General features: G+C 38.9%; 2 protein-coding genes across 6 annotated transcripts; one reads left to right on the top strand and one right to left on the bottom strand.

The window, feature by feature from the left end:
* The first annotated feature begins 3,195 nt into the window (after positions 1 to 3,195).
* Positions 3,196 to 10,619, top strand: LOC130746349 (protein LATE ELONGATED HYPOCOTYL-like). 4 transcript variants are annotated; one of them, XM_057598953.1, is made up of 8 exons: positions 3,196 to 3,405; positions 3,500 to 3,742; positions 3,938 to 4,138; positions 4,250 to 4,361; positions 4,546 to 4,607; positions 8,217 to 8,453; positions 8,549 to 9,976; positions 10,058 to 10,619. In XM_057598953.1, the coding sequence occupies exons 3-8, from the start codon at positions 4,097 to 4,099 to the stop codon at positions 10,448 to 10,450; spliced, it is 2,274 nt and encodes a 757-aa protein (XP_057454936.1). In that variant the 5' UTR covers positions 3,196 to 3,405; positions 3,500 to 3,742; positions 3,938 to 4,096; the 3' UTR covers positions 10,451 to 10,619. The 4 variants fall into 4 exon arrangements, with proteins under 4 accessions (XP_057454936.1, XP_057454934.1, XP_057454933.1 ...); XM_057598951.1 differs by having other exon boundaries at positions 3,714 to 3,742; XM_057598950.1 differs by having other exon boundaries at positions 3,500 to 4,138.
* Positions 10,620 to 18,195: 7,576 nt separating this feature from the next.
* On the bottom strand, positions 18,196 to 23,681 carry LOC130746351 (serine/threonine-protein kinase ATG1a). 2 transcript variants are annotated; one of them, XM_057598955.1, is made up of 13 exons: positions 23,160 to 23,681; positions 22,948 to 23,065; positions 22,648 to 22,706; positions 21,973 to 22,037; positions 21,262 to 21,355; positions 21,082 to 21,162; positions 20,815 to 20,926; positions 20,582 to 20,636; positions 20,329 to 20,465; positions 19,896 to 20,233; positions 19,009 to 19,291; positions 18,852 to 18,922; positions 18,196 to 18,722 (listed from the first exon to the last, which is right to left on the bottom strand). In XM_057598955.1, exons 1-13 carry the CDS (start codon positions 23,403 to 23,405, stop codon positions 18,492 to 18,494), a joined length of 1,890 nt encoding a protein of 629 aa, XP_057454938.1. In that variant the 5' UTR covers positions 23,406 to 23,681; the 3' UTR covers positions 18,196 to 18,491. The 2 variants fall into 2 exon arrangements, with proteins under 2 accessions (XP_057454938.1, XP_057454939.1); XM_057598956.1 differs by having other exon boundaries at positions 22,948 to 23,060; positions 23,160 to 23,299.
* Between the last annotated feature and the right edge of the window lie 1,992 nt (positions 23,682 to 25,673).

Below are 25,673 nucleotides of genomic sequence, written 5' to 3' on the forward strand. Positions count from 1 at the left end.
CAGAACTTCTGAAGCTTTTCCACTGTTCATACTGAACATGGTGAATGCGAAAGCGTTGCTTGGGTTGCTCTTTATACACTGTGCTTCTGATTTGTGTGAGATTGAGTTGAGGTCAGAGCCTGTAAATAGCACACTCAGAAAAACACGTTAGAGTACCACAATTGTTCATATCAAAAGGTTAACTTGTAATCATCAAAACATAGAGTTGTACTACTAGATCAAAACTTTGATCTTACATCCGCCCCTTCGCTTTCCCTTCGGATTGTCTGTTTTTCCCATCATTCGCAATCTCTTTTCCATCTTCGGTTCGCCTCGTTGAAGTTTCTGCTTCATCATGAACAAACATCTTTTCCATCTGCCCCTCAAGTTGTTTCATACACCCAGCCTTTATCAATTTATCGATCTCCTTCTTCAAAGTAAAACAATCATCAGTATTATGTCCCGAGATCCTATGATATTCACACCATTTCTTTTTATCCACATAACCCGTTGACGGTTTGGGCTGCCGTGGAAAACGAATAACATTCGCCTCCAAACATGCGTGTAAAGCTTCGGTCAAATTAACCGCCAACGGCACTGTACGATCATTTTGATTACGGGTCCACGTCATTGAATGTCCCGGCCTACGCATCTCATACGACTGAACACGATTTTTAAAATTAGAACGGTTATCAAAACGACCATTATAACGGTTGCGATTGTTATACCCCGCGTTGCCACGTTCAGTCCATCCCTTCGAATATTGATCTGTAACCGCTCCTCTCTTCATCTCAAACTGCTGCTTCTGGTTTGTAACCGCTGCATTCGGGCGGTTGTTCTTGATCTGATCGCTCTGTTCCTCCCTGATGTATCCTTGTACTCTTTCGCGTAAATGCGCCATTGTTTCCACAGGTTTTCTACTTAAATTACTGTTCAAACCACCCGGCTTCAAACCCAATTCAAAAGCTGCAATACAAATTTCCGGCATTTTGTCCTCCAAATGAACAGATAATTGATTGAAACGCCCCATGTAAGACTGCAAAGTCTCATTCGGCCCTTGACGAACATTGAATAGTGTCGCCGGAGTTACTTTTTGCGCACGACTGGTAGAAAACTGAGACAAGAATTTTGTAGATAATTCCGTGAAATTAACAATTGACCTTGACGGCAGAGTCGTGAACCAAATCATCGCTGACTTCTTGAAAGTTGATGGTAACATTTTGCACTTTAATGCATCTGATGCGCCTACAATGACCATTTTCGTGTTGAAATACACTAAATGGTCCTTTGGATCTGAATCACCATAATAAGAATCAAGCTTTAGCGTCTTCAAATTGTCTAGGACGGCGGTGTTCGCTATTTCCTCTGTAAAGGGTTGAAAGTCCACTACCGTCTCAGCCATTCTTCGATCGCCCTCTCGTAAACCCTGAGTCTGATTGAGATCAGTAAGTTGATTTTGTAACTGTTGATTATGTTGACGAAGTTCATTGAGATCGTCCATGATCCGCTGAACAGCATCGGGAGGAACATCATTTTGTTGAACATGACTCCTCTCCCCGTTCGCCCCGGATCGAGTCACCATCGTGGTGAAAATTGAAGCCTAGGAAAGTATCCTTCGGCCCCACGGTGGGCGCCAATGTTCCGGTATAGAACCGCAGACTAAAGGCTAACCAGTTTGAGAGCAAGCGAAAGTAAACAAAGTGAATGAAAATGCGTGAAAATGATAGGATCCCTGCCGCTTGGGCGGTCCTCTTTTATTTATAGCTTGGGTTTTGGCCCGGCTGGACCATGGGTTGCCCGGCCCATTTGTTAAATGATAATGATAAGCCCAAAGTAAAATGATTCGGTCCGCCCATATCAGTCCAATACTAATCCAAACATTAAACGAAAGTCAAGTTCCTCTCACGCTTACACAGAATCCTATGCGTGAGCTGGAAATTATTTATTTATTTAATTCTAAAATTTTGGGTCTTACAAAAAACACCTAACGTCATTCTTGTTGAAAATATACACACCACCCTACTCTATTTAACAGAGTTAACTTCATTGTTAAAGATTCTCACGGAATATTCTATTTAACTCAACATAAACCATGGTTAGTAAAAAAAAACATGTAACAATCATTATTAACTTTTTTTAATATAACAATCACTAGTTTACGTCAACAAAAATCACTACTCAACATATTCCATTTTTTTTTCCGACGTTGATCTTGGTTGGCGTGCTTAAAGTCTAAATTCTAATATCATTATTAATGTTTAAATATATACTAAAAGTTATGTTTTTAATTATTTTTAAGCTTTTAAATTTTTGTTTTTATTTTATTTAAACAATCATATAAAAAATTATTGAAAGATTTAAAAAGATACCCTAATTTTTAACCTAATTTCACTTTTTATAGACAAATGTTAGGTGTTCACACCTCAAGGGGGCCCAACGGGCTTGCGGATTACTTGGCGAAACTTGGCCTCGACCTACAGTATGGTGAACACTGGTTCGAGTTCCCTTTTGGGGAGTGTCATTCTCTTTTGGTGCAAGATTTCAGCCATGATCACCATCTTCAGGATGGGTTTGTAATGCCTTAGTGCTTGTAGTCTTTTGTACCACTCATTGTAAGCAAAAAAAAAAAAAAAGAGTAAATTACACTTTCAAAAAAAAAAGGTAATATTAGTAATTTAGCCCCCTTAATGTTCGAACTCTAAACCCTTCACTCTTTACCCTCCCAAGCTCTTTTGTCCCTAGCTCTTGCGTTGAGCTACCTAAAACATAACATTTTCCAGAAACACGTGCACCTGACACTCTCACTCTATCTATAAAACTCCAGAAGACAGCCACGTGTCGGTCACAAAAAAGCGAGTAAACCAAGCTGGCAAATTATGAAACCACTATGCCGCACGACCCATGCGTGTCGAAACCGGGTGACCGAGTACAACCGGTCAGTCCTGGCCACGTAGCCAACCGACCCCACCATCACAAGTTGGCAACGCTTTTTAACGGACCTAAACCATCAGCAATGGAGTTTGTGGATGAGAATCAAGGAAGAAAATAGATTATCTTAGCCAGAAATAATAATTAAAAAAAATAAGAAAAGTGCAAAAGTAAACATCAGCATCACGAGCCAGTAACACAACGCCACTTGTCGCAATCCTGTGAGCCGTTGCTTCTCAGTCACAAAAATATAAAAACTCAAAAGAAAAAAAGAAAAACCCACCCGAAATTATAGTGGCTGAGATTGCTCCTCGCGCTTACACAGTTCACTACATACACTTCTGCTTTTGCTTCGTCTTCGTTGTTCTCGTTTCGCTTCTCGATTCTTCGATTTCTGGCGGTTTTCCCGATCTGAAACTGAAAATGAATCCTCCGGCGAGTGTCCGGTGACGATCACTCTCTTCTTCTTCTTCGTCCACGGCATGTCTTTGTTCCGAGGTATTCCTTTTCCTTCGTTTTAGCTTTTTTCTGTTTGGTTCCCGAGAAAATTCAACCAGAATCGATTTACTTGCTTTCGATTTGGATTTAACAGGTGCTGTTGCTTACTACTCACAGCGTGACTCTGTTGAGTTTAATTTCTCTGATTTTGAGTTTTTCTCGGCAACCAAACAGGAGGATTGGAAATTTGCTGTGATAGTAAACTAGTAAAGTATTTGAGAAAGTGAACATAGAGATGGTTATTGTTGTTGTTGTTGGATGTGATTTTAGATTTTAGTACTGATTGTGCTTTCACTCGCTTTTGAAAGGTTTTGGTGCTGTGAAGTTCGTTGTTTTGGTGAGAATTCTGATTAAGGAAAATTTCTTGTATTCTTCATTCGGAGAAGCGGTTGATTCTAGAAAATTTTAAATTTGATTATCGTCTTTAATGCATTAATTTTCCATGTGAGATGTGAATTGGAATGCTTATTCCTTCTGATACGAAACAGAGACGGATCTCTACCTATTGTTTCTCGCTTTGTTTCTTTTGCAGTAGTAGTAGTAGTAGTAGCATCACCATACCTGCAGATTCTTCTGCTCAGTTTCAACCGTGTTTCGCATCACAAAAAAATGAAAGGAGGTATTCGTTGTATACGCTCTTCGTCCGTGAAGATCTGAAGCAGCGCTAGCCGCTAGCTGCTCACGTCCTGAAATGGATGCGGCGGACTCCTCTAGCGAAGAAGTGATTGTTAAGGTTAGGCTATTATTGATTATCAATTTATCATAGATTGACTGGTTGGTTTCTCTTGAAAGGGAATCAGTAAAGCTTGGTAATGTTTTCTAAGTAGCTACTTGGTTAGTGCAGACAAGAAAGCCATATACAATCACAAAGCAAAGAGAACGATGGACGGAGGAGGAGCATAATAGGTTTCTCGAAGCTCTGAAGCTACATGGGCGAGCATGGCAGCGCATAGAAGGTAATTGTTTGTTCATTATCAATACTTCAAAATTTTCTATTGCTCATTTCTGCAAATGAGTAGTCTAATATCCTATTAGAAAAAGACATGAACTTCTCTCTATATTCAACTAACTCTGAATTGAAACTGTCTTTTTTCCCCTCACATGGCCTGGGGTTTTTGCTGTTTTCCTTGTGCTTTGCAGAGCATATAGGAACAAAGTCTGCTGTGCAAATCAGGAGCCATGCACAGAAGTTCTTTACTAAGGTCAATGGGTGCCTTTTACTTTGCTTTATATGTTTGAAATGATGTTGGTCCTTATTTTTTAGCTATGCTTTATTTTGACTTGCTTTAGATTTATTTATCAGTTCCGTATCTTGTTTGATTCAATTTATGAATAAAAGATCTGTCGAACTGCGCTAAATTGTGTTCTATCAAATAAAAGATCTGTCGAACTGCAAACTATATCAGGATTTCAATTTGAAACAAAAAAAAAGCCTAACTAAATGAGTACCTTCCCTGGTTGGATTCAAATGTCATGGAAAGTGGAAACTAGAATGATTCTTTAATAATAAACACACAATATTACTCTTGAGAAAATTGAGATAAAGGGCTTCTCAGGTTGATTTTAAATGATGATACTTTTTATATGGGATTGCAAAAATTAAAGTATTTATAGTAGGCAGAGAAGTATGTATAGAGATGATGATATTGGTTTGTGAAAGTAGCATGCTTTAAATAGGAAATATTATCATTTTATGTTAAAAGAATGAGTATCATCTCTGTCATGGAAGCTTCTTTTCTTTTTTGTCATCCTTTCATCACCAGTATCCCAAACTCTCTAATTGAGTAGAATCCCACGGTGAATTTAACATGCACCGACACGGTATTATCCTCTAATACCAGCTTCTAACTTAGTCAACTAATGGTTCGTACTTTACAGTATCAGTGAATGGAGACTCTTAGGAAGAAATTGCACCACTTTGGCAAGGCAATAATTTTCTTTATTTATTGCTTATTTTGATTTTAGACAATTTTGCTAGTATAGTCTTAGGGTTCTAGCAATAGTGGGTCATATTTATCATAAATGATCTAGTAGTGTTCTGTGTGTTAGGTATTGCCTTGGGTTGAGCCCACATGAAGTTAATAATAAAAAGAAAGGTCTTAGTGTGGACTGTGGACATATTGTGAATTTGACATCTTTAGGGAGGAGGGGGTTTTAAAATTTGCATCTTCCTTGCTTTGTGAGGTGTAACAGTTGACAACATGAGATTTTAAGTGAAGTGGGTCTTGCTGTTTGAGCAGGGCACATGTGAGGAGAAATTGAACTACCTTCATTTTGCTGTGTGGGGTTAGGAAATAATGGTTATAATACTTCTTGGGTGCTTTTTTGAATGAGAAATATTTTATTGTGACGTTGAGTGTGTTAGAGATGTAATGTAAAATCCTTTACGTGTCTTAAGTTAATAACTCACGTTCTTGGAATGGTTTATGACATGCTATCATTGTTTCTATAACCACGTGGTCTTGAGTTCCTTTGTTTTTTGCCCTTATTCTTCAATAAAAATATTTAAGCAGAAGGTAAGGTGGGATTATGCAATGTCCAAACTTCACCTCCAATGGGTTCTTGCATGAGGGGCATGCAGATATATAAATATGCTTTCACCTAATAACTGTAAAAACCCACCGACATCCTACAATAGATTTTCCAGTAGGAAGCTGAACAAGTATCCATGTATGATTGGATTCCAAGGCAGTCATCTCAACAATCATAGCTAGTCTCCATCCTGGATGGGATAGTGCTTCCTGAACACGCTTGGGAATGGTAATAGATGATAAATCAGAAACAGGGGCAACAAAATCTAAAATCCAGGATCCAGCCGAGTGGGAATGGCAAGCGGTAAAATTACCGGTATGTGCTACAATGGCTGAAGAAGCATGCTGGGCCGCCTTAAACTGAAGATACTCCTTATACTCATAGGTAGAAAGGCGATTATCTTCCTCAAATTCAGTCTTTTGCTCAATGACGGTCACAAGAGATTGAGCTACAGTAACAGTTTTAGAATGGTGTACTCTCAAATAGTAATCCGTCTACCCATTATGATACTTTGGATTATCATCGCTTGTCTCATTTGCATTATGCTTGTATTTTCTCCTTGTTTTACGTGTCTTTTCCTAAGGCTGTTGGTGATGCCTTATCTCATCAAGGTTGGGGACAAGCTATGATTGATGAGATGTATGCTATTTAGAACTGTGGCACTTGGGACCCCGTTCCTCTTCTTCCTCCAGGGAAACATGTTGTAGGTTGGAGGTCAATTTTCACCGTCAAAGTTAGCCTAGACACAACTCTCCACCTTCTGACTCAAGGCTCTTGCGGTGGTTAAAGGCTATACACAACTCTCCAGATTGGGTTATGGTTACACATTTTCTGTTGTGGCCTCAGTCAGATTATTCTTGTCCATTGTTGTTATTTGTCACTGGCATCTCTATCAACTTGATATCAAGAATGCTTTCTTTCATGGTGATTTTGTTGCTTAGGAGAAGTCTTCAAGACTAGTCTGCAAGTCCTTATTTGGGTTCAAACAATCTCCTAGGGTTCATGAGATCTAGCATTGTAGTTCAGCAGTTTAGTATGGCTCAGAGTGAGGCTGACCACTCAGTTTCTAATCGTCATTCAGTTGATGGGTGCACTTTCTTCATTGTGTATGTAGATGACACTATCTTTCTGGTAGTGATAATCGAACCATACAGGTAAAGCATCATCTTTGTTTTATTTACATAAAAAAGACCTTGTCAGACTCTTTTATTTTGGAAATAAAGATGATGCTACATGGCTGTTGTATCTGCTGATGAAATGCCTCTTCAGAAGATAATCTCAAAGAACTAGACAATACACAACTGACCAACCATACTAGGCAAGATAGAATTCAATCATAGAACTACTTGATGATATCTTAGACGCGACATCTCCTAACGACAGGTAAAGGCATACCCTCCGATAGAGGAGAGCGGCTTTCCCAGTTTAGTTCTCTGGAGCACCAAACACCAGAATAATTCTAAATTCTTTTTGTTAAAAGATTCGTTTCTGTGAAAATGGAAAGATTTAATGTCAAAATCCCCTTAGTTCTGTTTGTGCTTTAGTTAACATGATAACTTCCGCAAACTTTTAGGCTTTGTTTGAGAGTTTTTAGGGGAGGAGATGGGAAGACTTTGAGGGAAAGGGGACGAGAGGGCAATAGATGGGGAGGGGGGGGGTAAGCCCTTCCCTTGTTTGGAAGTTCTAAGTTCTCCAAAACCCCCCAATTTGGGGGTATTAAAAATTATAAATAAAAGAGGTTTTGGAGGGTTTTTAAAAATGTCTCAAACCCTCCCCCACCCCCTTTCAAAATCTCGCAAATAAGGGGAGGGCTTCTCATAAGCCTCCCCCTTCCCTTCCCACCCTCCAAAACTCAACTCACAAACTCACCCTTAGGGAGTAGCAATTGACCTCTCTTGTTTCATAGAACTACCACCATGAATGCGTCTCGTTTTCGTGATGCCAAGAATTTTGGAGTCTTCAACGAATCGAGTTGTTATTTATGTTTTTTTTTTAACTACAATCAGTTTCCAGCCCACCAAATCCATATGGATAATCCTTGATTATACATAGAGGTGAGTTTTTCCCCATCTTGATTCTTGATTGGAGATATTTCTGGATGTTTCTTTTTATAAGTTTTCATGAAATGTAGTAGTTGATTAAAAACCAGACATAATTGATTCTGCTGTGTATGACACTGAAATGTATGTTACTGCTATTTGTATTTTTTTTTTTGAAGTACTTTGGAAAATCTACGTAAGGGTAAACTTTCTGAGAATGCTATTATGATTTTTACTCAGTTGGAGAAAGAGGCCCTGGTGAAGGGTGTTCCAATTGGACAAGCTATTGATATTGACATTCCCCCTCCAAGGCCTAAAAGAAAACCAAGCAATCCTTATCCTCGGAAGTCGAGTGCTGTCACTGCAACATTACAAAGTGGAGAAAAGGATGTAAAACTCAATTCAGTGGAATCTTCGCATGTTGAATCTTCGCATGTTAAACTAACACTGGACTTGGAAAAAGAGCCACTTCCAGAGGTTATTATTTATTTAATTTTTTGTATGTAACTTTTCACACTTTTTGCATTTTCTCCTTCGGGTGAAATAATTCAGTTTGTTCCTTGTTTTTTTAGAAACATAATGTAGACGAAGGTCCAACAACTGTAAAAGAAAATAAGGACGGAGACCACTTAGAAGTATTTACTGTTGGCCCAGATGTACCTTATTCCTCTGTATCTTCAGCAAACAAGAGTTCAGTATCAACGTCAGTGCCTTGGGGAAGTTCAGGCGCTTTAAAGGAGATTACGCCTTCACTGAAAGAGGTAATAGCACTAGATGGAACAAATGAATCTTTTATCACTATTGAACTTGGAAATCGAAAGTTGGCGACCAATGATGGAAAACAGACTAATGGCTGTAGTAAAGACTCCAAGTTGGAGGATTCTGAAGCTTCACAAGTGAAATTGGTTCAAAGTGAGAAAACAGATGGTCTTAATTGTGCATTTACAATAGATGGAATGCAGAGCAATCAGAATTACCCTAGACATGTTACTGTGCAAGTTTTTGATGGGAATGTAAGCACAAACACTCAAAATCCATCTCAAGATATGCGGTTACGAGACTCCATATTTCAGCCAATAGGAGAGGTTAATGGGCAACCTAAGGTTTTTACCAATTCAGCTGCATCAAACACAGGGGAAAGTCAAAGTAACACAGGACAATCGTCTATTCACCAATCATTTCTTCCTTATCCTCCCTTCACACAACATAATCAAGATGATTACCAATCATTTATTCACATGTCCTCCACATTTTCAAGCCTTGTTGTCTCTAACTTGCTGCAAAATCCAGCAGCTCATGCTGCAGCAAGTTTTGCTGCTACATATTGGCCCCATGCACGCCCAGAAACTTTAGCAGATTCTTCTAGGTGCTCCGAAGGAGGTTTTCCATGTAGGCAAATGGGCTCTCCTCCAAGTATGGCAGCTATTGTAGCTGCTACTGTTGCTGCTGCAACTGCATGGTGGGCAACTCATGGATTGCTTCCTATGTGTGCTCCTCCCCATACTGCTTTTGCCTTCCCTCCTGCATCAGTGACTGCTGTTCCATCAGTGAATACTGATGAAGGACCAGCGTCGGAGATAGAGCAAGGAAATACTTATATACAAAATCCTCCTCAGCAAGGTCAGATACTGGATCCAGAACACTCTGAAGCTCAACAAACTCAACATTCAGCTTTGAAGTCACCAACTATTACATCATCAGATTCTGAGAATGGAGATGCCAAGTTACATACTTTATTGAAGGCTACTGATCATGAGATGAAAGAAGTTTCTCAGCACCTTGATTCCAATATAACGAAGGGCAAAACCCTGGTTGACCGTTCCTCATGTGGTTCCAACACCTCTAGTAGCGATTTGGAGACTGATGCATTAGAAAAGGATGAGAAAGGGAAGGAAGAGCTTGAAACTCTTGATGCTAACCTTTTAGCTGCTGAGTTTATTAACCGTCGTTATAGAACTGTTAGCAACCTTACTGATTCTTGGAAGGAGGTTTCTGAAGAGGTATCCCAGTTTACTTTTCATGAAATTTAATAATAATGATGTCATATGTTGTGTCTCTTCTCATGGCCCTATTATTTTCAGGGGCGAGTGGCCTTTCGGGCTCTATTCTCCAGACAGGTGCTGCCTCAAAGCTTTTCACCTCCACAGAATTTGAAAAATAAGGATCATCAATTGGACAACATCATGGACGACAAGCTAAACACAGATGACAAAGATAAAGACGACGTTGACCGCCAGAAATGCAGTTCTAGTTATGAAGGAATGCAGAAAAACCTGCCATTCTTTGAAATTAACGAGGAAGGACAGGTAACCATTGGGCTTGAACAAGGAAAGCTCAATACTCGTCGAACAGGCTTTAAGCCCTACAAAAGATGTTCCATGGAGGCCAAGGAAAACCGGGTTGGTACGACCAGCAACCAAGGTGATGAGAAAGGTTGTAAGAGAATACGTTTGGAAAGAGAGGCTTCAACTTGAGGTTTGATATATGCGTGCAATCACATAAAGGAAACCTTTGGTTTTTGCATATCATTTATAATCCCCCACAACGGTGTATCTCTATTGTTTATTTCTAATCTTGCAGCTTAAGAAACTTTTCCTGTCGGTGTGTGTACCATATTTAATTACTACATACGCTCTTTTACTATTTTGAACTGATGTTAATGCTGTTAAAAACTCCGCTAAATAGACCTAGATAAGATGCATTAAGTATTGTTTGAGCCTTTAACAATAAATAATTTATGATCATTCATTAAGCCACTTTCCTCATTTTACTTGTAATTATTTTGACATCTATCCACGAACTCTCTTTTACAAACCCAGGCCAGATTGAACAAAATCTTAGACGAGAGGATATGTTTGTATTGTGATGAGTTGCCAGCATGTACATTACAATGGATGTGACGAAAGTTCTCTCATTCTTTGGCCTCGAAGTTTGATTGTTTCCGTCATCGTTGTTATAAATTGTTGCAAACCCAAGCTCTTGGCCAGGTTTGGCAAGACTTATACTAGGAGGCCCAAGCAACATCTGATGACTAATGTTCTAGAAGCTATGATTCCCCAAATAACCACCTGAGCTGGCAGATCCTAAATGATGAGAATGGGCCCACAACTATTAGCTAGGGGAATATAAGTTTGTTACGGAGAGAGAGTGAGGTAGGCTGATTTTGGCTAGGACTTGGGAGAGCTGGAGCATTCTCGAATTTGCTCTATTATCTTTACTTTCTGGATTTTCATCTTGTATCCTTCTTCAAACACTGCTTCTGGTTTCCACCAGAGGATTCAGTGCACTATCAATACAATTTCCAGTTTATTTCTTTTTCTATTTCCTGTTTAATCTGGTACCTAACATTGGTATCAGAGCTCCCGATCCAAAAGGGAGCTTGTATGGCGCTTACCCGCGGCGTTATGGAGTCGAGAGTGGATAACTTGGAGCGTTCGTTCACAGAGATGAAGGAGGTGGCTCAAGAGCAGTTCGAGGAGCTCCAGCGACTCTTCGTGAGTCGTGATCGACAGAGAACTAGAGGCCGCTCTCACACCCCTCGTCATCGGAGACCATCACGAGTGGATGGTTCTGTTTCCGTTCGAGGAACTGACACCGGATCACGAACCGGGTCGCGCTCTGTGACTCGCAGACAAGAGCGATTCGAACACCGTCACCACCGAAACCATTTGCGGGCTGTAACCGGAAGGCGTGTGGACATTCCAATGTTCAACGGCAACGACGCATATGGGTGGATCACAAAGGTCGAAAGGTTCTTCCGTCTCAGCCGAGTGGAGGAAGGTGAGAAAATCGAGTTGGTCATGATAGCCATGGAAGACTAAGCACTCAGCTGGTTCCAATGGTGGGAGGAGCAAACCCATGAACGAGCTTGGGAACCTTTCAAACAAGCGTTGATTCGCAGGTTCCAACCAACACTGGTTCAGAACCCATATGGTCCCTTGTTCAATATCAAACAGAAGGGGAGTGTAATGGAGTACCGTGAGCAATTTGAGCTGGTAGCAGCACCCATGAGGAATGCTGACAGTGAAGTACTCAAGGGGGTTTTCTTGAATGGATTGCAAGAAGAAATCAAGGCGGAGATGAAGTTATACCCCGCTGAAGATCTGGCAGAGTTGATGGACAGAGCCCTGTTGTTAGAAGAAAAGAATATGGCCATTAAAGGGGGTAAAACCAGAGAGGATGACAAAAGGGGATGGAAAGACAAAGGAGGGATAGGGGGAAAGAATTTCCCAGTTCAGGGGAAAACAGGGGAAGATTTCCAAATTTTTATGTAAGTTCTCAGTCCAAAGGAGGAGCTGGAAATCAGGACAATGAAGGGAAGCAATCACAGAATAAGGTAAACCTTGGAAATTCTGAAACTGAAGGGAAACACCTAGAAAAGATGTGGAATGGAGGACAGAGATTGAGCCAAAATGAATTACAAGAGAGAAGTAGAAAGGGATTATGTTTTAAGTGTGGCGAAAAGTGGGGAAGGGAACATGTTTGCTCCATGAAAAATTATCTTGGGAGAGCTGGAGCATTCTCGAATTTGCTCTATTATCTTTACTTTCTGGATTTTCATCTTGTATCCTTCTTCAAACACTGCTTCTGGTTTCCACCAGAGGATTCAGTGCACTATCAATACAATTTCCAGTTTATTTCTTTTTCTATTTCCTGTTTAATCTGGTACCTAACATTGGTATCAGAGCTCCCGATCCAAAAGGGAGCTTGTATGGCGCTTACCCGCGGCGTTATGGAGTCGAGAGTGGATAACTTGGAGCGTTCGTTCACAGAGATGAAGGAGGTGGCTCAAGAGCAGTTCGAGGAGCTCCAGCGACTCTTCGTGAGTCGTGATCGACAGAGAACTAGAGGCCGCTCTCACACCCCTCGTCATCGGAGACCATCACGAGTGGATGGTTCTGTTTCCGTTCGAGGAACTGACACCGGATCACGAACCGGGTCGCGCTCTGTGACTCGCAGACAAGAGCGATTCGAACACCGTCACCACCGAAACCATTTGCGGGCTGTAACCGGAAGGCGTGTGGACATTCCAATGTTCAACGGCAACGACGCATATGGGTGGATCACAAAGGTCGAAAGGTTCTTCCGTCTCAGCCGAGTGGAGGAAGGTGAGAAAATCGAGTTGGTCATGATAGCCATGGAAGACTAAGCACTCAGCTGGTTCCAATGGTGGGAGGAGCAAACCCATGAACGAGCTTGGGAACCTTTCAAACAAGCGTTGATTCGCAGGTTCCAACCAACACTGGTTCAGAACCCATATGGTCCCTTGTTCAATATCAAACAGAAGGGGAGTGTAATGGAGTACCGTGAGCAATTTGAGCTGGTAGCAGCACCCATGAGGAATGCTGACAGTGAAGTACTCAAGGGGGTTTTCTTGAATGGATTGCAAGAAGAAATCAAGGCGGAGATGAAGTTATACCCCGCTGAAGATCTGGCAGAGTTGATGGACAGAGCCCTGTTGTTAGAAGAAAAGAATATGGCCATTAAAGGGGGTAAAACCAGAGAGGATGACAAAAGGGGATGGAAAGACAAAGGAGGGATAGGGGGAAAGAATTTCCCAGTTCAGGGGAAAACAGGGGAAGATTTCCAAATTTTTATGTAAGTTCTCAGTCCAAAGGAGGAGCTGGAAATCAGGACAATGAAGGGAAGCAATCACAGAATAAGGTAAACCTTGGAAATTCTGAAACTGAAGGGAAACACCTAGAAAAGAAGTGGAATGGAGGACAGAGATTGAGCCAAAATGAATTACAAGAGAGAAGTAGAAAGGGATTATGTTTTAAGTGTGGCGAAAAGTGGGGAAGGGAACATGTTTGCTCCATGAAAAATTACCGGCTAATCCTCATGGAAGTAGAGGAGGAGGAAGAAGAAGTGTTTGAGGAAGCTGAGGATGGGGAATTCGTGTTGGAAGGCAAGGTTCTTCAGTTATCTTTGAACAGTAACGAAGGCTTGACCTCTAATAGATCATTCAAAGTCAAAGGGAAAATAGGAGAAAGAGAAATTCTGATTCTGATTGATTATGGGGCAACAAGTAACTTTATCTCACAAGATTTGGTGGCTGAATTAGAAATTCCAATCATAGCCACTTCTGAGTATGTTGTAGAGGTGGGGAATGGGACCAAAGAAAGAAATTCTGGAGTGTGTAAGAACCTGAAACTGGAAGTTCAAGGAATCCCAATTATGCAACACTTTTTCATACTGGGATTGGGTGGAACAGAACTGGTTTTGGGAATGGATTGGCTCGCTAGTCCGGGAAATATTGAGGCAAACTTTCAGGACCTTGTTATACCGTGGTATTCTCAGGGGCAGAAGCTGGTTTTGCAAGGGGAACCATCTAGGTGCAAGGTGGCAGCTAACTGGAAATCAATAAAAATCACAGAACAACTAGCAGCAGAAGGAGTAACTTATCCTATGAGTGCAAGGAAGATGAAACAAAAACAGTAGCTGAGATTTCAAAAGGAATGAAGGTAATTCTAGAAGAGTATCCTAAAGTTTTCCAGGAGTCAAAGGGACTACCTCGAAGGAGAGCTACTGACCATGCTATACAACTACATGATGGGGTTTCAATTCCCAACATCAGGCCATACAGGTACCCCTTTTATCAGAAAAATGAAATTGAAAAGTTGATTAAGGACATGTTGAAATCTGGAATCATTAGGCCAAGCACTAGTCCTTTCAGTAGTCCTGCTATTCTTGTCAAAAAGAAAGATGGAGGGTGGAGACTTTGTGTAGACTATAGAGCCCTCAATAAGGCTACTGTTCCAGACAAATTCCCTATTCCTATTATTGATGAACTGTTGGATGAAATTGGTGCTGCTGTGGTTTTTTCTAAGCTAGATTTAAAATCAGGATATCATCAAATTAGGATGAAGGAAGAGGATATTCCCAAAACCGCTTTTAGGACCTATGAGGGTCATTATGAGTATCTGGTTCTTCCATTTGGACTAACAAATGCTCCATCTACATTTCAAGCTCTCATGAACCAAGTGTTGAGACCTTATCTGAGGAAGTTTGTGCTAGTATTTTTTGATGATATACTCATCTACAGCCAGAATGAAGACTTACACAAGGAACACCTAAGGATTGTGCTACAAGTTTTGAAGGAGAATCATCTAGTGGCTACCCAGAAGAAGTGCTCTTTTGGTCAACAAGAGATCATTTACTTGGGGCATGTCATATCACAAGCAGGGGTTGCAGCTGATCCTAGTAAGATTCAAGATATGTTAGATTGGCCAATTCCTAAGGAGGTAAAGGGACTAAGAGGGTTCCTAGGATTGACAGGATACTACAGAAGATTTGTTAAGAACTACAGCAAGATAGCACAGCCCCTCAACCAATTACTCAAGAAGAATAGCTTCACTTGGGGTGAAGAAGCAACCAAGGCTTTTAACAGGTTGAAGGAAGTGATGACCACTGTTCATGTCCTTGCACCACCCAATTTTGATAAGCCTTTCATCTTAGAAACAGATGCTTCAGGAAAAGGGCTAGGAGCAGTCCTTATGCAAGAAGGGAGGCCAGTTGCTTATATGAGCAAGACTCTGTCCAACCGAGCTCAAGCAAAATCTGTGTACGAAAGGGAATTAAAGGCTGTAGTACTGGTTGTGCAAAAATGGAGACATTATCTCCTTGGCAGTAAGTTTGTTATACACACTCACCAGAGAAGTTTGAGATTCCTAGCAGACCAAAGACTAATGGGAGAAGATCAACAAAAATGGATGTCCAAATTGATGGGTTATGACTTTGAAATTAAATACAAGCCTGGGGTGGAGAACAAAGCAGCTGATGCTTTATCAAGAAAGCTACAATTCTCTGCAATTTCTTCAGTTCAGTGTGATGAATGGGATGATCTAGAAGCTGAGCTATTAGAAGATGAAAGGTACAGAAAAATCCTGCAAGAGATAGCCACTCATGGGAACATTCCTGCTGGTTTTCAATTAAAGAGAGGAAAACTACTGTACAAAGACAGAATTGTTCTTCCTAAAGGCTCAAGTAAATTACTCACCATCCTAAAAGAGTTTCATGACACAGCTATAGGAGGTCATGCTGGTATTTTCAGAACTTACAAGAGGATTTCAGCTCTCTTTTACTGGGAAGGCATGAAATTAGACATTCAGAACTTTGTGTAAAGGTGTGAAGTCTGTCAGAGGAACAAATATGAGGCACTTAACCCTGCAGGATATCTCCAGCCATTACCAATTCCTTCTCAAGGATGGTCAGACATCTCCATGGACTTCATTGGGGGGCTCCCTAAAGCAATGGGTAAGGACATTATTCTGGTAGTGGTAGATAGATTTACAAAGTATGCACATTTCATTGCACTTTCACATCCTTATCATGCCAAGGAAGTTGCAGAAGTGTTCATCAAAGAGGTAGTGAAATTACATGGATTTCCTACTTCCATTGTGTCAGATAGAGACAGGGTTTTCTTAAGCACATTTTGGTCAGAGCTGTTCAAGCTAGCTGGTACAAAATTGAAATTCAGTTCTGCCAATCATCCACAAACAGATGGGCAAACTGAGGTGGTTAATAGATGTGTTGAGACTTACCTAAGGTGTGTAACTGGATCAAAACCTAAACAGTGGCCTAAGTGGCTGAGCTGGGCAGAATTTTGGTATAATGCCAATTACCATTCTGCCATCAAAACCACTCCCTTCAAGGCTTTATATGGAAGAGAACCTCCAGTGATTGTTAGAGGGAATGACTCTTTGGCATCAGTGGATGAAGTAGAAAAGCTGACTGCTGAAAGGAATATGATTCTAGATGAGCTGAAAAGTAATTTAGAAAAGGCACAAAACAGAATGAGACAACAGGCTAACAAGCATAGAAGGGATGTTCAGTATGTGGTGGGAGATCTGGTATATTTGAAAATTCAGCCTTATAAGCTCAAGAGTTTGGCAAAGAGAAGTAATCAGAAATTAAGCCCAAGGTATTATGGCCCTTATCAAATCATAGAAAAAATCAATCCTGCTGCTTATAGGCTACAACTACCAGAGGGAAGTCAAGTGCATCCAGTTTTTCATATCTCCCTGCTCAAGAAAGCTGTGAATGCAGGGGTTATTAGCCAGCCCTTACCAGCTAATCTTACTGAAGACTGGGAATTGAAGGTTGAACCAGATGCTATAATGGACACCAGAGAAAACAGAACTAGAGATCTTGAGGTCTTAGTTAGGTAGAAAAATCTTCCTGCATTTGAAGATTCATGGGAATATTTCAGTAGGTTGCTGGACCAATTTCCTGACCATCAGCTTGAGGACAAGCTGAGTTTCAAGGGGGGAGAGATGTTGCAAACCCAAGCTCTAGGCCCAGGTTTGGCAAGACTTATACTAGGAGGCCCAAGCAACATCTGATGACTAATGTTCTAGAAGCTATGATTCCCCAAATAATCACCTGTGAGCTGGCAGATCCTAAATGATGAGAATGGGACCACAACTATTAGCTAGGGGAATATAAGTTTGTTACGGAGAGAGAGTGAGGTAGGCTGATTTTGGCTAGGACTTGGGAGAGCTGGAGCATTCTCAAATTTGCTCTATTATCTTTACTTTATGCATTTTCATCTTGTATTCTTCTTCAAACGCTGCTTCTGGTTTCCACCAGAGGATTCAGTGCACTATCAATACAATTTCCAATTTATTTCCTTTTCTATTTCCTGTTTAATCTGGTAACTAACATAAATATATGATTCTCAATATTAAATGTTTTTAACTTCATGACATGTCTTAATCTTGTCTTTTTCGATATGGTTTACCCGAGTTTTCCTTTGCACCAATCCCTATTTATATTTGATTTGATGTCCTACTCTACTGACGTTATGATAGATTTTAATTAGAACTTCGAAATCATCCGCTTAGAACTACTCTTCGTATTTGTATAAGTAATCAGATTAGACATTAGCTGGTATTACAGCTGTGCTTTTACCTGTTGGTTGAGGAGAATTTGGGTGAAGAGAATTTGTGAAGAGTGATTTCAAAGAAACCAGAAAAGGGTGAAGGAAAAAAAATGAGGTGGGCACATCTTTTATTTTCTCTCCAAAAGAGAAGAGAAACTGAATTTTATCTATTTGTTTTCTCTTCTTGTTTCAACATGCTTTTTATCAAATCTCTTGTTCTATCATGCCTATTTTTCTTTAGGGCCATTTTTGTTTTTCCATGAAAATAACATTTTCTCTTCACTTTCGTATTTAATCAAACATGTGAATAAGAGGCTCTTTGGTTTGAAAAACAGATTTACAGGAAGTGAAAATTAAATACAATTTTATCCTGATAAATTCGAATACATTGATCTGGTTTCAAAACTGTACAGGATATGAGCTATACACTATTTACAAATTCCATTTCAAAGAATTACTGAGATTATGTACATAATCACGCATGCGATAAAGGCAAAGCCCCTCTACGTAGACATGGTAGGTTATATATACCTCTATATACAAGATGGTATCTGTCAAAGGAATATCAGCAGTAACTTGCTTCACCAATTCCAAAAGTGGTGATGCAATGACAACTATATACAACTGTTTATTTACTTTGCCGCAAGAGCATCGGCTTCCTTTGAAGAGGACTCAGATGAGGATTTCAGATGAAACTGCAAATTGCGAATATATTGTAAGATTCGCTTCTTATCAGCAGCAAGAAGTGAAAATGGTGGGTTCAGTGGAAGGTTCTCTGCTTCTCCCACAATGAACAAAAGTAGAAGCATTGCTTTTGAGTAAGCTGCAGTAGCCCTATCTCTGTTCTTCATATACTCATCTACCTAAAAAAATGGAACAAAAACCTATTAGGCAAATACTAATTAATTTATCATAATGACCCCTGTTTCTGCCCTTGAGGGAAGACCAGAAGGATAAAAAAAATGACAAATGGACAGTGTTGGTCTACTCACAGCACCACTTGTCCCAACTAAGAGTGCTTGTTGAAATATAATCTCCATTGCATCTGGCATCTCAGCAGCCCCTGCAGTGTGTTTTATGAGAACATAGTTAAGATGGTTTATTTTGATAATATGAAGGGATGGAGTTAAGAAACAAAATAAGTCCTACCATCCATGTTTTGAATATGACATGACAGTTTCTCAGCACGATCAACTGCACCAATAAACCCATGTTTAGCCCACAAGGAAACAGATGGAGGATCACAAAAATTTATTTTCAGCTCCGTAGTTTGTGATAAGCCCAAGCCTCCACATGTAATTTCGGATTGATTAGCAGAACTGCTCTCAGAACTGGAGGCTTTCCAAGAGTTACAAATCTCTATAGCTTTCTTCCATATAGCCAAAACCACCAACTCAAGTGCAAGCGACTCAAGATACAGCTCCGTATTATACTGGAAGAGATAACCATTGAAATTAGCTGACAAAAATGAAAAGAAGAAATGCAGAGATAGATAAATATACCAAGTGGGTATGCCACATTTTTTGCAAAATGAAACTTTATTTCATGGTTTGACTCAACCCTCTTAACATGTGATGATAGAAAATATGAAAACAATTAAGCATTCAGCCAGTACTAGACTATTAATAGTGTGTTTTATCAAAGTTGGAAGGGTCAGAATTGTGTAATTTGAGAAGCTACACATTGCAACTTTTGCAAAAAAATGTTCTTTGAAATTTAGTGCTACTAGCCAATCCAAAGACGCATTAAGCAGCCATGACAAACAAAATAATGCAGTCAGGAAATTCCAAAGTAATTGGTAAAAGAATTCATGCAAACAGAGCTGACTTATCATTCTGAGGTGCAATACAGCATAGACCATGACATCCATAAAACAGAGAACAGAACAGGAGAAAGAATATCAAAGGAACATAAAACTCTACACTACAATATAAATCTTACAACCAATGTCAATATTTTTTTATTTAAATCTTTACAACCTATCAATAAAAATATGAATGCAATGGCAAACGATTTGATAAACAAGACAAACGTACCTTTTCCTGTGAAAGTTCTCCAAGGACCTGCAAATACTGATGCAACAACTCTAACCTATTTGAAGGGTGCAGTGAGGAAATTCCCTGATCTTTTGTCAAGGCAGCAAATTCATTGCTTTTAAAGTTTCCTAACCCACCAGTGGAGGAAGAAGGAAGATCCTTTGTTTGTTTTGCGACGCTTATTTCCAGGTTAGTCCTCTTTGAAGGACCGATAGAAACTCTGCTTGAGGAATTATCTTGGGCTAATGCCTCAAAGTAGTCAGAGAAATCCTCCAATGATGCAAAATGAGAATTGATGAAGACATAATCTTTCTCAATGGACTCCAATAAACGGGAAACTGAATAGAAAAACTAGGATTAGAATTTGGGAAGAAAAAATGATAGCTGGGAGGAAACAATGCAAAGTGAGTACAGTTTTTAGAGAGTAATAGACCTTGAGCTTGGTTTGACAGATGAGTGCCAGCACCAAGTTGTAGTTGAGACATCTTCTCAGAGGCAGAGCCATCTACTTGATGAACCATTGAACTTTCTGGCTGATGTAACTGAGACTGTTCAATATTCACCACTGACCTATAAGTTAAGAATTTTAAGAGATTACAAAAAGTAGCCACCAACAACATGGAAAGAAAATGTAACAGGGATACATGGAACTGAATTAAAAAACAAAAAATAAAAAAAATTATGACCTCGGTTCCCGTAGGAAATTGTGATTGAAGAAATCCTTGAATGTCAATCTCTCCTCTGCACATTAAAGTCCAACTTCAGAGAAGTTTTCTACATGAGCACTAACTGTAATATAAAATATATGTATCATGATATTTCAACCTCAAACCCACCACCTTTACACATTTTCATTTACAAAGCATTGCAGCATAATAAACAAGTACCAATGAACATGAAGTAAAGTCGCAATAAATACCTGGATTTCTACGTAAAAGGCTTCTGCAAAGATTCAAGCAATCAGAATGTAGCTCTTCCAAAGCCTCTGGTGGAAAGCGTAATTCAGTAGATGCCAAAATGTTTTGAAAAAGCTGAAAAAACAAATGAAATTGAGGAAAAAGACAGATCTTTACAATAACAAAATAAACAATTATTCAGAAGAAGAATAAAAACAGTACATAGATAACTAATATTTTAAAATTTTGATAAAAAGAAAAGAAATATTGTTGTGTAGCCCCTTCACTACCTGCAATTGACTATTTCCATCGAATGGCGGCCTCCCAATCACTAGCTGATACAATATTGCCCCAACACTCCACAAATCAGCCTGCACCCATAATTTTTCCTCAATTTTGGTAAAAAAAGAAAAATGTAACAGTATATATCAGTAGTTGCAATTTTAGTGATCCAAGTTCTAACTTGTCACCTTGGCATCGTACTTTTGACTGTCAATTATCTCTGGGGCCATGTAGTACGGTGAACCGCATAGTGTATCTGCCAACTGCTGGTGTGCGAGAGACCTAGCACAACAATAAATCAGGTAGCTGCCAAATTAAAGAAGAACAAAAACTATTTTTTATACCTTATCGTTCTTTCTACATATTTGAAGATAAAGCCTACCAAACATGAGAAGACCATTTGAGTATTTTTCATATTAAACTAGAAAAGGGTAAAGGGCAAACCTGGTGCTATAAAGCTCCCGCTATGCGCGAGGTCCAGGGACGGGCCAGATCCACTTTGTGGATCTAATGCAGACAGTCTTACCTTGCATATGTGCAAGAGACTGATTTCACGGCTTGAACCAGTGACCGCAACGTAAGTCACATGACACCATTGCGCCGAGGCTTGCCCTCTTTCAAATAAACTAAAAGGAATATATTATATACAGCGATTAAACTTAGCAATTAGTATCAATAAGAACTAAGAAGGGATAAGATGACTTAGTGTCTAATAAATCAAATTATTAATGACCCCTGCTATCAGTTGTATTACACAAAAATCAAGAAACCACACAAAAAATAACCAACAAACAAACAAAGAAGCAAGAAGAAACAGGTTTCTCTAGCATATAGCAGCAATTAATGAGGAATAAACAATATGTGCTTGTATTGTTTAGCTTCCTAAGAAACAATCCTACCTTGCAAAACCAAAATCCCCTATTTTCATAATTGGTGTAGCTGCAGTAGTGGCCAACAGTAAGTTCTGCATGTTTAGAGGAAAACACAGTCAAAATATGAACAATTACTATACGTACAATAATAACTCAGAAAATTTTAGGGGGTTGCAAGGGAGTTGATTATATCCATGATATATACAGTAAAGTAAGTACATGCTCACATCACCATTTCTAAACCAAGTGGCAAGTTCAAACCCACAATTTCTGAGGGTCATCTGGATTTTTAATAGAATATATGAAACTATTTATTCTTCCAGTACACCCAGCACTCCAGCAATTTCCAAGAAGCCCCCTACCTCGAAAGAAAAAATCTGAGTGTTGAAGGTAATTACTAATTAGTCCTCCATCTAGAGATTTTTTTTTCAGTGGTCCTTGTTTGTCTCTGTAGGGTATTTACCTAAAGGTACTGCATTCTATAGGCATGAAGCTATAAACAAAATGGTAATCTAAGTTATAAACTTATGATAAGGTAACATTATAACTTGTACACTAGCTCCCCCTGGTGTGCACACAATCATAGAAGAATCCAAACGTTCTCGACAAGCTAATGCAATCATTGACAGCAACAATCAATACCGAGACAAACATATGAGTAAGTACCAAGAAAAGTTTATAATTTACAAGACCGTCGCTGACCTGTGGTTTTAAATCTCTATGTATGAGGTTCTTTTCTTGAAGCACCTGCAACCCAGCAGCTACAAGAAGAACACTAGATTAAAAACACTAGAAATTTATACATTGTCTACCAATTAGCACAAGGAATGCAGATTGTGGCCATGAGACTACTCATTCCGTTGATCAAAGTAGTTCCTAGTGTGGCCATTTATTTATCTTTCAGAAACTAACATAAACCTTTTCTTCATGGACTAAATTGAAGGTGTTACTTTATTCTAATAAAAAACACCACCGGATTCAATTCAAGAGAACTCAACTCACCCAATTGCCTCATGAAATGGCGAGCAACGGATTCGGAAACTCTCCCACGGCGATTGATGTAAGCAGCAAGGTCCCCACCACCACAATACTCCAAAACAAGGTAAATCCTGTCACTGGTCTTAAACACAAGAAACAAAAAACCAAAAAAACATGTTACCTCAAACAAGCAAAACAATCAAACAACAACGTTAGAGGGTTACAAATTACCATACCTGAATCGCTTCGAAGAGTCTAACGATGTTAGGATGATTGATGGTACTGAGAATAGAGATCTCCTTGATGAGACTCTCACCCACTTTGGGACTCAACCTTGTCTTATCAATCTCCTTGACCGCAACCTCCAACCCAGAGTGGCGATGCCGTGAACGCCACACGACGGCGAAGGAACCCGACCCGATTCGAGGACCCAGTATGTAGTCTCCGACCAAACGGGTCATGATGTGTCCCCCCAAATCCATCACTACCCAGGAGTGTAAAACCGCTTACAGAGACATGTTGTTGCTGTTGAGGAAGAATAAGAGTGATGGGGTCGAATGAATTGTTGAAAAGATTGAAGCTTTGGTCTGTGTTTGTGTGGGGAAATGACGCTGAAGTTGCTGGGTGAGTGGAGTAGAGTGGACGAACATTCACTTTTTTTCTTTTCTTGTTATCTGATGATTCTCTTCTCTCTCTCTCACCTATGGTTGAGCTTGAGCCTTTCTTTTCCAAACGTTTGCCATTAAACTTGAGTGAAACTATGGTCTATTGATTTTTTTAATTGATTTCATGTTGGCAAATTGCCTTGCCAGCCACTTCACACCACTTTAATCTCTTGTTTCTAGATAATCCACAAAACAAAAACTTGATCACCAAATTCTTGAATAGGTTCAAAATAAATATAGTCAAAGGTGATTGTCTAACAAAAATTCATGAGAATGAGAATGAAATATAAGTGGAAAAAAATGGTTGGAGATTTGCTGAATAATTTTGAAATTGGAAAATGAAAATTTAAAAGAGATTAAGAACAAATTTGTGAAAACATGCAATTGTAGTAGAATTTCCTCAATTACATGAGATATCTAAATTGATTAATTAAGAATAGCGACGTAAGCCGCAAGTTGGTGACCACTAATCACTAATTGACAAACCATTGATTCAATTGCTAATAAGTAATAAGTTAAAAATCAATTTTACATAAAAAGGTTATCGGTCATTTTTTTTTTTTTGGACAAAGGTTATCGGTCATTAAATTAGTCGTAGCGGCAATGGATTTGATTTGGTTGTTAAACAACAAAATTCTAGTAGTGTGAGAAGTACATTTCCAGCATAAATTACCACCAGCTTGAGCATATAGAAAAACATTTGTTGGCTACATAGAGGGTGAAGTGCCAACCTCATTTTCCCGTAAAATGAAAAGTCTAATTGAACATGATAGTGGATCATGATGCATCCCATGCTATTAAAAGAGTATTTTAGGCCCATAATTAAGGCCCAAACATAGCCCAAACTTGGATTTTCAACCACAAAAGTGGGTTGGGCCGAGTGAGATAAGATCTGAGTTATTTTAAAACTCTTTGTTTATTGAAATCAAAATCTTGAATTTTTAGGAATAAAGACAACAATTTTGGGATAATAATCAATAATAGACTCATTTCAAAATAACAACAAAAAGAATAGAGGATATGATTATGTATGTTTGGCATGTCATTTCAGCTAGCTTATAGCTTATTTGACTAGCTTAAAACTTATTTGACTAGCTTAAAAACTTTTTAAAAGTGTTTGGTAAAAGAGCTTATTCCAGTAGCTTAAAGCTTTAAGATATAAGCTAACTGAGATAGCTTATAACTTAAAGCTTATAGCTTATTGAATTTATTTTCTTTTTTATCCTTATTATTTTATTAAAATTCTACCTTTAGCCTTATATGTTTTATTATATTTAATTTAATAAAAATATAGAAAATTAAATAAGTAAAAATTAATATTATATTTTTAAGATGATAAATAACTTGAGTGAAATTAAAATATTTAAAGTTATAATAATTTTAGTATTAATATCATATATGTATTAATGTGAAAATAAAATAATGTTAAATATAAAAGAAGTATACAAGTATGTCCTTTTATGTTATTTTACAGTTTCAGCTTGTTCAACCGTTAGTTTTACCAAACACTTTTGTTTCAATCACGTAGCTTTTCAGCTTTCAGCTATCAGCTAACTTATCGGCTTTCAGCTAGCTTATCAGCTTTCAGCTAGCTTATCAGCTAGCTTATCAGCTAGGCGTGCCAAACATAGCCTAATATCAATTAAACCACGTACACACTCATCCTCTTAAAATCCTTAATTTTCCTTCTTAAGTGGAGGGTATTTTGCTCGTAACCAGCAACATGTACCATATGTAATATCAGAGAAGAAGTAGATCAAGAGAATGAGTGTGGAGTGAGGAGGTTAAGAGATCAAAATTATTTAAGGGACATATGGGTCGGGGGTCTAGGGATCAATCCCTAAATGACGTAATTTATCTTTCAATGTATAAAAAAAATAAAAAATTCGTTAAAAAAAATCGAACTTCAAAATCATAAACTAGACAAACATTACAGAGATAAATTAATTAAAATATCAAATAAGAAAAATTTAATTAGTTATTTTCGTGTGAGAATATTTTCATGGTTTTGATGAGAAATGAAATTTAAATGTTTTTTTTTTCAACTGTGTCAATAAACTATAATAAAACCATCAACTATTTGAC

The sequence above is a fragment of the Lotus japonicus genome, chromosome 3 (assembly GCF_012489685.1).
Source record: "Lotus japonicus ecotype B-129 chromosome 3, LjGifu_v1.2".
NCBI classification, from domain to species: domain Eukaryota; kingdom Viridiplantae; phylum Streptophyta; class Magnoliopsida; order Fabales; family Fabaceae; genus Lotus; species Lotus japonicus.